This window comes from Homalodisca vitripennis, chromosome 3 (assembly GCF_021130785.1).
Source record: "Homalodisca vitripennis isolate AUS2020 chromosome 3, UT_GWSS_2.1, whole genome shotgun sequence".
In the NCBI taxonomy this organism is placed as follows: domain Eukaryota; kingdom Metazoa; phylum Arthropoda; class Insecta; order Hemiptera; family Cicadellidae; genus Homalodisca; species Homalodisca vitripennis.
Window position 1 is genome coordinate 4234256 of NC_060209.1, and position 12189 is coordinate 4246444.

At 35.8% G+C, this 12189-nt stretch overlaps 1 protein-coding gene across 1 annotated transcript; it reads right to left on the reverse strand.

Annotated features, from left to right (window-relative positions):
• Window positions 1-3154: 3154 nt before the first annotated feature.
• On the reverse strand, window positions 3155-8834 carry LOC124356517. The gene is made up of 5 exons (XM_046807571.1): window positions 8687-8834; window positions 7697-8322; window positions 5579-5636; window positions 3635-3783; window positions 3155-3397 (listed from the first exon to the last, which is right to left on the reverse strand). Exons 1-5 carry the CDS (start codon window positions 8832-8834, stop codon window positions 3155-3157), a joined length of 1224 nt encoding a protein of 407 aa, XP_046663527.1.
• Window positions 8835-12189: the final 3355 nt, after the last annotated feature.

Sequence of the window (12189 nt, forward strand, 5' to 3'; positions counted from 1 at the left end):
TAACTACGAATACACGAGTATAATCATAATGTAAGGATAATAATGTTCTAGTCTTCGTGTTCAAACACGCTATTATTTTTACAATAGTTACACAATCTCTAGCTGACATTTATTAGTGCTAACTACGAATACATGAGTATTATCATAATTTAAGGATAATAATGTTGTAGTCTTCGTGTTCAAACACTCTATTATTTTTACCATAGTTACGCAATCTCTAGCTGACAGTTATTAGTGCTAACTACGAATACACGAATATAATCATAATGTAGGGATAATAATGTTCTAGTCTTCGTGTTCAAACACGCTATTATTTTTACAATAGTTACACAATCTCTAGCCGACAGTTATTAGTGCTAACTACGAATACACGAGTATAATCATAATTTAAGGATAATAATGTTGTAGTCTTCGTGTTCAAACACTCTATTATTTTTACCATAGTTACATAATCTCTAGCTGACAGTCATCAGTGCTAACTACGAATACACGAGTATTATCATAATGTAAGGATAATAATGTTCTAGTCTTCGTGTTCAAACACGCTATTATTTTTACAATATTTACAGAATCTCTAGCTGACAGTTATTAGTGCTAACTACGAATACACGAGTATTATCATAATGTAAGGATAATAATGTTCTAGTCTTCGTGTTCAAACACTCTATAATTTTTACCATAGTTACACAATCTCTAGCTGACAGTCATCAGTGCTAACTACGAATACACGAGTATAATCATAATGTAGGGATAATAATGTTCTAGTCTTCGTGTTCAAACACTGTATTATTTTTACCATAGTTACACAATCTCTAGCTGACAGTCATCAGTGCTAACTACGAATACACGAGTATAATCATAATGTAAGGATAATAATGTTCTAGTCTTCGTGTTCAAACACTCTATTATTTTTACCATAGTTACACAATCTCTAGCTGACAGTTATCAGTGCTAACTACAAATACACGAGTATAATCATAATGTAAGGATAATATGTTCTAGTTTTCGTGTTCAAACACTGTATTATTTTTATTATAGTTCCACAATCTCTAGCTGACATTTATTAGTGCTAACTACGAATACACGAGTATAATCATAATGTAAGGATAATAATGTTCTAGTCTTCGTGTTCAAACACGCTATTATTTTTACCATAGTTACGCAATCTCTAGCTGACATTTATTAGTGCTAACTACGAATACACGAGTATAATCATAATGTAAGGATAATAATGTTCTAGTCTTCGTGTTCAAACACTCTATTATTTTTACCATAGTTACACAATCTCTAGCTGACAGTTATCAGTGCTAACTACAAATACACGAGTATAATCATAATGTAAAGATAATATGTTCTAGTCTTCGTGTTCAAACACTCTATTATTTTTACCATAGTTCCACAATCTCTAGCTGACAATTATTAGTGCTTACTACGAATACACGAGTATAATCATAATTTAAGGATAATATGAAAACTGAAGAAATAGTTATGTTATTTTCTCAGTATACATTTTTTTAATGGAAATAGGTTTCAGTAAAGCGGAGGTTACAGACGTAGACGAGCGATGGTTAAAGAGTGCAGTCGACCGTGCAGAGCACTTCACTGAGCATCTTAGCACAACTTTTCTCTGAAATATTTTACTTTTAACTCGATGTTAACATTTATTATATCAAAGAAATGATAGCTATAACATAGTAATGGTCATGCTATAACATTTTAAATTATTAAAAATACATTGATGTACACTAAGTTACATTAAATGTATTAGTTATTACTCTGAATATTTCCACTGAAATAAATCCGAAAAATAATAGATAAGAATCTTATAGATTAAAATTAATCTCAAAAACCTATTCCTATATGCTAGTCTAAACAATAGCTAGTTAGTTATTTTGGTATAACAGTTTTAGATATCCGAAGGTTAACATGGCAATAAAGGTTGAAAAAGTTACCTGGAATATTTTTTATTTCGAAAAAAATTGCAATATCTATATACCATTATCTAAATTCAATTGACACGAAAATCGGCTGTTAGCACTTTCTACTGAAGTTCGACAAAGTGGCTGAAACATCCGCTCACGTTTAAACATAAAAATAATTAAATGTATAAGTACTTGATCAGTAGTGTAATGAGATAGCAAATACAAAGTTAATATATCATTTTTACTCCATATACTTTTACTGCCAGTGACGAATTGAAAACACCTAATTCATTGCAAATTACTATTTGAAGTCTGTTATAAAACCAAATATAATGAACTAAGCTTGAACGTTTTCACACAAGGTACATCAAACTGGTGGGCTTCCTTGACATTGTGATATGGCATTTTAACACTGGCTTATACGAAAACGATGAAATGGACAATAAAATGTTCAACGATCCATTTTCTCCAGACAACAGTCGAAAACTCAATAGGACTTCTGTAATGCAAAACCTTGAAAACGATTATGTTGAGAGTTTGCATAAATGTAATAAGGATTTCCTCCTTATACCGGAAATAGATAGGAGTTAGGTAGGATTTATCTCTAGACCGTAATAGGCCTCTCAATCCTGAATATGAATGTATTTTTTTCTTAACAAGGTCAACTCGACTTATGCACTGGAAATATCTTAGACCAGAAGTATATGATAATGGTTAGAAGTAAACACTTTTCCATGAATTATCTTTTCCGAGACCTATGTATTTATGTTTTCTGATTGGAGCAATAAGGCTTACTTAGCTAAAGTGACGTAAATATAATTAATTCAAATCAGAAATGATACAATACCCTCTTATCCATTATTACTAAAATGGTACCTGATGTATACCTACCTACGTTTGACAAATTTCATAGGACTCCAGCATATTACATTATAAGCGCTTTTATTAAATAATATAAGGAATTCTCTCGGACCAGGTCTTGGTGTCTGTCTTTGCTGGTTCTTCCGCCTTCTTCTTTTTAACTACCGCAGGGTCGGCAGGACTCGAAGCTGGGTGCTTAGAGCAGGATACCACCTTAAAGAACCGCCACGACTTCCTAAGTTAGAGGACGTGTTGAAGGCTAGTTTTAGGTCTAAAATACCCTCCTTCACCACCTGACAGATGTTTTCTGTCAAAGGGTCGCAGCCGCACATCATCGCTAATGTTCATGGACATGCCCCTCCTCCTTCTCCTTAGCCAGAGAAATTCCTGCCTCGTATGGCCTTGACGCCGACTGCTGGGGGCCTGAAGCCGCGGACTGTGCGTTTACCGAGGAGGTTGGCAGTGTTTCGCCAATACTCGCCGTCTGGTTGGTGTTGTCTGTCGATCAGACCCAGGACCTGCGTTGGTTTTGCTGACGCTGACTGCTGGGGGCCTGAAGCCTCGGATTGTGCAGTTACCGAGGAGGGCGGCGGTGTTTCGCGAATACTCGCCGCCTGGTTGGTGTTAACTGTCGATCAGACCCGGAACCTGCGTTGGAAAGTATTTACAAATTCTTCAGCATTCCTGATTTGACGGGAGGTTGCGGAGTTGGGAGCTACTCCCGTAAAGAAGATTTTGGGGTTAGGGAATTCCGAAATAGTTTTTGTACCTTTTGAACTTTTGAATTAAGTAAGTTAATCTTCGCCGCAGACGCAACTTAATCTTCGCCGAACTGCCCCCAAAACACAGACAATCTCGATGAACAGTGGCCTCGGCAGAGTCCCCCCTAAGCTCGCAGCATGGATCTTTACTGGTCTCCAACCGGCACTACTACGACCAAAAGGATATTCGCCTGCTGATAGAGCAGCCAGGTCATTGCTGGCTGAGCTGACTAGGGCCCCTGTAATTATATGAAGATTTCAATTAGTCACAACATGGAACTTTGAAACGGATAGGCGTAAAACAGACAGGTGCGCTCCGCCCTTTTAGTCACAACTTACGACAAGCAGAAATACTGCGGTCTATTTTAAACGGGAGCCGCATGGGACAGTAAATTTAATATTACAACATTGCTTTACTTTAATAGTGACTGATGGGTTTAAGTTGAGACTCTTATTATACATAAATACAACGATTTACAGCAATTTAATATGCTGAACGTTTTTCACCGTAATTACCTTTCGGAGAGGGATTTATATGTATATGAATTCTTCAAAGTCAAAGTCTTTATTGCAACAAAAACCAGTTGGTAACTCATATAGTCGAAGTCAAATTACTACGTCATTACAAAACAAATAATAGTAAAAACTACTTATGTCTTTACCGGTACATCTTTACTTAAAGTTAAAATATAATTCGAGTTATAAAATCCATTCTTCACAGAAAATTAAAACTAACAATTAAAAAATGGTAACACAGATAAAGCGAAGTATTCAAGTTAGTCAATATTTGAAGGACAAAACTAATTAACACTTACAGTTCTATCATATTATATTATACAGGTGCACGTTGATGATAAAAAGTAAAAAAAAAAACATTATATACAAAAAATCCGAAATAGTTAAACATTTATATCACAGATAAAGCAATGTCATCAATTAAAGCTAATGTCAATGTTTGAAAGATCTAAAAACTCATTTAGGCTGTAAAAAGGATTCCTCAGTAGCCAACTGTACAATTTTGTATTACAAATCATAACAAAACATTTCAAATCAATATCACAAGCATTTATAGGAAGTTTCTTGAACATACTTAATCCTACGTAAGAATAAGAGTTTTGTGTCTTGAGGTAAATCAAGTAAATCTCTTTATCTGGTGTTTTAGTTGTGAATGTAATTCCTAAACTAGGAAGAATAAATCCTCAGCTTAATTCTAACAAGACAATAAAATATGTACAAATTAAAAGTTGTGGGTACTTGTTCACTTGGTAAGCACTGGTCTGCAGTGCGCTCTACAATTAAAGTAATTATTCTGATTGTTTTTTTTCTGGATTAACAGAATGTTTTTGTCCTAATACTACAACCCCAGAGCAGTATACCATAAGACATTATACAATGAAAAAGGGAAAAAATATACCATCCTCAAATACATTTTTGGGATGTACTTTTTCAAATTGCGCAAAAGGTATATTACTCTATAAAGCTTTCTACACACACCCTGAATGTGAGGACCCCATGAGAGTTTGAATCAATGTTGATTCTCAATATTTAGTCATTATTGCTAAAGCCTAGATTTTGTGAACCAAGTTCTAGAGTGCTAAGAGTGAAAATAACAGATTGAGTTTTATTACTATTGAACAAAAGACCATTGTTATTAAACCAGTTTTCTCTTTCCTTGAGGCTGTTGTCAATTTGGTTAGAAAGAGTACTTAGATTAGAGTTGCTACAAGACAATTTTGTATCGATAGCATAAATAATTGACTTATTAGGTATAGAAATATATTTTTGGGAAGTGGTTTATCATGACTAGAAAAAGAAAAGGGCCAAGGACCGAGCCCTGTGATACTCCACTCTCTACCCCGGCCACCTCAGAAAGTTTGTTTCGAAAGCTAACCTGCTGAGTGCGATTTTTAAGGTAGTTAAGAAATAAGTTAAGCTCGGCACCATCACCACCGTAATGTTATACCTTCATGAGTAGAACATCATGCGGAACACAATCGAAGGCCTTTGTTACATCACGTAAGGTAGCAACCGTACCTGCACGATTTTTAAATCCACCAAGAACGGCTTCCACCAGGCCCTCCAACCGCAGCAACTGTTGACAGGCCCTTTTACATTGATTTGGAGCAGCAGCGATGGAATCTGCGTTTGCCTTTAACTTTGCTTGAAGAACACATTTTATAATCATTCTTTGCAGTTAGATACAAACGTCTTGTAGCTTCAATGTAAATATTGTAGCGTTGGGCCCATAAGTAGATGTCATAGAACATTTCTACATGTTTATTCTTCATAAATAGGTCAATGAATCGATTTCTTATGTGTCTGTCCACTGAATTTAACAGCCTTAAAAGGAAAACATTTGTCCATTTTGTCTATGTAGAAAAATATCGAACTTACTGAACTTTTGCTGAAATTCTTCCTCCCAGTTCATGCTTCCAAGAGATTGTTCAACATTTCAAGGTTATGGTTGTTAAAACTCCTAAACAAACGCAAGTTCTGCGCACTGGTCCAGGAGTCAGGCAAGAGTACAGTAATCAACAGAGCACTGTGATCTGATAGTGGTAAATAAAAGCAACACTGTTTTGATTGTTAGTTTTGGCAAATTTGAAAAACTATTGTCAATACATGCTGTACCTCTTTTAGGTTCAAAAGACCAAGTCAAGAGTACACGGCAAAGGCGTGTGTCCACCGTGTGTCCATGTGCGCCTCCTCACTATGGTCTCTAGTTCTTACACAAAAACTCCACTCAAAATCTTCTTAGAAACAATAAAAAGGATACCACAGTAAAGGCTTTATTCCTGAAATATTTATAGCTAAAATTTCATCGTAGGAATATTACAATATTACATTAATTCAAGATAAAATAGTGGTGTATGAGGTGAATTTGACAACGTTGCTGCTCTAAATACTCTTTCCTGGCTCAATCGCAAACAATTATAAACAATATAAGGAAAGTCTAAATTTAATATCTCACGTTTTATGCTTCATGTCAAGAAATTTCAATTTAGTAAGGAATTCTTTTTTTTAATTTCCTAAATATTTATATCTTACAATATGGTTTACTTTGTTTAAAACCATATATATAATGTGTAATTGGTTAAGTTAAATTAACAAACCAATTTCTAAGAAGTTTAGCAGTTTCAATGGGGAAGGGATAGCAGATGGAGAAATGTATAAACAGCACGAACTCTCGGAGTAATCGTCCTTGGAGCTGTTGACTAATCTGATGGTGTTAGAAAAGTGGTAGCTATTAACATTGCAGTTTCAATGAGAAAGGGGAGTATAGAAGAAGGCGAATCGAATAACCAGCACGAACTCTCGCGGTATTCTTCCTTGGAGCTTTTGACTAATCTGATGGTGTTAGAAACGTGGTAGCTATTAACATTGCAGTGTCAATGAGAAAGGGGTGTATAGAAGAGGGCGAATCGAATAACCAGCAAGAACTCTCGGGGTATTCGTCCTTGGAGCTGTTGCTCTTATATCTGATGGTGTTAGAAAAGTGGTAGCTATTAACATTGCAGTGTCAATGAGAAAGGGGAATATAGAAGAGGGCGAATCGAATAATAATAATAATAATAATAATATTTTATTCGTTCAAATTGCAATACAATTGAACACATCAAAGTAAGAATAAATATATAACAAGGAAAATACAGTTTACATGTCTTGTATAAAGTCCTTCTTATAAAAGCCTTTTGTTACAAAGTACTCTCTTAAAATTCTTTTAAAAGTATAAGCACCTGTTTCTTTTTTTATGTTTGATGGCAGCCTGTTATATACTACAGTACATATGTACTGTGGCCCTTTTTGAAAAAATGCAGTCGAATGTTGCCGCACTGTCAGTCGCTGCGCGCCCCTCGTTGAATACGAGTGGCAAGCCGTGCCAGCAGTAAACAGAGTGGGATTATTTCTAACAAACATGCAGCACTCATACCCCACCAGACCAGCCAACGTCATTATGTTTAATTCTCTAAACACCAACTGACAAGACTCCCTTCTGGTCATTTTCAACATTGCTCTTATACACCATTTTTGAATTTTGAAAACGCTTTGAAAATTTTTGTTACTTGACATACCCCAAAAAATAATTCCATACCTTAAAATAGATTCAACATAGGAGAAATATACAGCGAGAAGGACTCGGATGCTGCATACCTGAGCAAGGCGGCCGAGAGCATAGCAGACTGGGCGGAGCCTTTTGCAGATGACATCTACATGAGATTCCCAGTTGAGATGGGCGTCCAAATGCAACCCAAGAAATTTTGTGGCAGAAAAATGTTGCAATGAGTTGTTGTTGTAGGTGAGTCCACTGCCTGGGAATATGTGACTATTGGGTGCTTTAAGTATTGTGAAACGTATAAAGCCTGTCTTGATTGGATTGAGAACAAGCCCATTTTTGAAAAACCATTCAGAAGCTTGAGCGAGGCTATTGTTGGCAGCATCAACTGCTGCTGACGCAGTAGACTCTGATGTTTGTAAAGTGCAGTCGTCGGCGTACATGATAATCTTACTATGGTTGATGTTTTTGGGAAGATCATTTATGTAGATGACAAACAGTATTGGTCCCAAAATAGAGCCCTGTGGTACGCCGCACTTAATCACTCCCTCATTTGAATGGTGAATACCTGTATTTGTGGATATTTCTACGACTTGTTTTCTGTCTTTTAAATAGGAGGCAAATAATTGAAGCGCAACACCTCGAATGCCATATGCCTCAAGTTTACTCAGCAGAACGTCATGCCTGACACAGTCAAACGCCCTGCTGAGATCGCAGAAGATGCCTATCGAGTACAGCTTGTGCTCAAGAGAAGTTATAATGGAATTAATGAAATTAAAAATTGCAGAAGACGTAGATTTACTCTTTGAGGAAACCGTGTTGGTGCGGACTAAACATATTTTGTTGCTGAAAGAATTGGATAAGTTTATTACACATAATAGTTTCAATTATTTTTGAAAATGCCGATAGGATACTGATTGGTCTGTAATTTTCTATCTGATATTTAGAGCCTGATTTAAATATCGGTATGAGTTTGCTTATTTTATATACAGATGGAAAAATGCCATGGGTTAAGCTGGAGTTTACCAAATGAGTGAAAACAATAGAAATTAACGGAAAACACCTTTTTATAATACCAACACGGATACCATCCATCCCAGTTGAACGCGTGCTCCTCAGCCGCCTCACAACATCCCACACCTCAGAGACTGACACCTCACTGATGAACATGCTGCCAACCGGGCTGGGGGGTACAAGCACCGCAGGCTCGGATGGGTGTGGAATGCTGGTCACCATGTCCGTGGCTACTACTGAAAAATAACTATTAAAAGTGCTCGCTAACAAGCTGCCACCAGTTGTTTTCAATCCATTTACAAAAAGTTCATATTTAAATTTATTTTTTGCTTTACATCTCATAGGTACTGTGTCATTAAAAACATTCCACATAGCTTTAGACTTGTTGTCTGAGGTCATAATTTGTTCATCGTAGAACTTAGCTTTTGTATTCTTTACAAGACCATTATACTTACTCCCAGCATCCTCAACAACATTCTCAGGTACTAAATTCCTAGGAAGTGACTTAAGATAGTTAAGATTAAGATTAGCCTCTCTTACTTCTCTAGTTATCCAGTTCAAGCTAGTTTTTTTCCTAAGATTAACCTTTTTACTAACCACTGGAAAGGCTAAGTTATAGAAATAATTAAATGTATTAGTAAACATTTCAAATTTTTCGTTCGTTAAACTACAGTTATATACATCATTCCAAGTTTCTGAGTTTAAAAGTGTTTCAAAATATTTCCAGTTGTTGTCAGAAAAATATCGCTTAGTTATTGTTGCGGTTTCGAGTACTAACTTTTTACTGGAGTTAACAAAATGTATAACTTGAGCATCATGGTCAGAAAAAACTGTCCTTATAACATGTGACTTAATAATATTTTGTACTGGCAAGTTGGTAATTATATTGTCAATTAGTGTAGCACTATGAGAAGTTATTCTAGTGGGTTCCTTTATAACAGTGTTATAATAGTTTAAATCTAGTAAGTCAACTAAGTTTTGTCTTTTGTTACAAGTCTTAACTAAAAAATTTATATTGAAGTCCCCACATATTGTGGTGTGGTACGATGTCTTATGAGCGAAAGAAAAAATATCATTTAGAATGGTTAAGAAGACATCAAAATTTCCATTAGGTGGCCTGTAAATTACTATTAAATTCATTTTAATTTTCGAAATGGAGATTCCTGTACACTCAATGTCCATTTCAGATGAGAGCTCATTTATGTTTTGTAGTATTTTTGTGTCGTAAAAATTCTTAGAAAATATCGCAACACCGCCATGTATATGGGACTTCCGAGTAGTTGCAGATGATTGAGAATAGCCATTAAAATAAACACAATGACTATTGAGTTCATTTTGCCAAGTTTCAGATATGCAAAAGAAATCAGGTTGATGTTGGTTTAAAAATACATTAATGATGTCAACTTTGTTATTAACACTTTGAGCATTGAGATGGATGATTTGTATATCATCAGTCAAATTGTTGGAAATAGCAGTCTGACATATGAAGTTATCATCACCTTTACTACTATAACAGTTGCCTAAATTTGTATCAACGTCATATTTACAAGCAGATATCACTTCTTTGTCGTTAACCTGTAGTTTAAATGTGAGACACTAAGTTTAGAAACATTATTGTAATTCCCTGTAGGCTGAGACGTGGATGTAATCTGTAAAAATTTGTTACATTTACCATTGTTTTGCAACCACCCTGCAATCTTTGAACAGATCACACTCTTTCCCTGACTATTCATATGCATACCATTCCTTACAAAATGGCTTCTGTTCAAAGAGTGATTTAAAAGAAAATACTTAGTGTCAGAAAACATACAGAAATTTAGTAAAAACTTATTGGTAAGCATAATTTCGTTTAATCTATGGATAGGAATGTTGTACAAAAGTGGGACCTCAGTCACAATCACTGTTGCTTTACATAGTTTTTTTATAACAGACAACAGATTTGTTACAGATACACAATGATTATGACTAGTGTCATTTGTGCCACCTACAATTACAACGTGGTCTCTGTCATTTAAATTAAGTAAAACAGTTTGTAGTTGGCTTAACACATAAAATATACTCCTACCAGGATAACAGTACTCCTGTACCATTAACTCGGGTAAAAGTTTTTGCAAAGTAGGTTGTAGCTCTTTACAGTGGCTATCTCCGATGACTATCAGTTTACTCTTATCTTTAATTACTTCCTTATCTACGTTACTATTATTGGTAACATGTGATATTGAGTGAAAATTCTTATCATTGAATATTCCACGATTACTTAAGCTACTATTTACAATAATTTCAGAGTTTGTGTTATTTAAAACAGATTTTAGATTTGACTTAAGGTTGAGAATTTCATTATATATTTGCATAACAGAAAAGCTCTTCTGAAACAGCGTACCAGAGAAAGGAACATTTTGCTCAATCGAGGAAAATAAAGTTTTAATGTTTTGTAGAACAAATACACCACATTCCACGCTGAACTTCTGTTGCAGACATCCGATTTCTCGTACAGCAGGGACAGGGCTACCCGAGGAACTTAGCCTGTTGACAAGCTCCACTGCGTGAGCCGCATTCATTCCCGCGATAGAGTCCAGGTGATAAAAGGTGTTCACACTACGCTGGTACAGAAGCAAAGTCCAATGTGTACCCATTTCATAACCGCATCCATTATTCACCGGAGAAACCACCCATTCATAGTCTTGAATTTTCAGGTCACTTTTTAATTGTGACAGATTGTCGGTTTTCGTTAGCCTGGTTAGGTGACTATGAGCCGGGCTCAGGAGGAGAACACCAGGTGGAGGGGAGAGTATGTTCTCAAAATACAACTGTATGTCACTATCTTCAAGTTGAAAATATTTTTTGGGGGGCGATTTGTCATCGTCTGGGTTCAATAATGAAGTCTGTTTACCACGTTTTATCTTTTTATTTTTCCTTATCGCTTTCACTTTCTTAGTAAAGACTAAGTTTGTCCTCGGTATATATTTGGTACTGCCATTAGCTGAAATTGATTTTAAATCTGTTTCTGTCTTATTGTTCAAATACATGCTCATATGATCCATTTGTTCTTCCTCGATTGCATCAGTTTGAACAGCTGCTGAAGTTGTTGCTACTACAGCAGTCTGGACCGAAGTTGAGATTTTCTCAGATTCCTTAAGGCACGTGCAGACACCTCTGTCCTCAAGCTCTTTGGTGAGTGATTGAACATGATCAACGAGGCAACTTTGCTGGTATTCAAGCTGCCTTATTCGTGCCAATAGCTCATCCTTTGATTTTAAATGATCATCATCCGTTTGGAAGGCTCCGTCGATCATTTTTGGTTTAAACAAAGATTGAGAGAGTAAGGGTGATACAGGAAAATTATCATTCTGGACAGGTGTTGATACTTGTGATCTAACACCTACTACTTTTGATGATGGTGAAGGCGTTTGCAATGTACGGTAAGTTACAAGGTGGCTTCCTGAATGTTTATCATTCGTCACAATTAGATTTAATTTGTCGGCATCAGTTTTAACTGCTGCTCCGCATGTTTTTCCCAAACATTGCCATGTAATACTGCCATCCTTTAAGGTTCTCTTCTCCCTAAATTTGTTGTCAC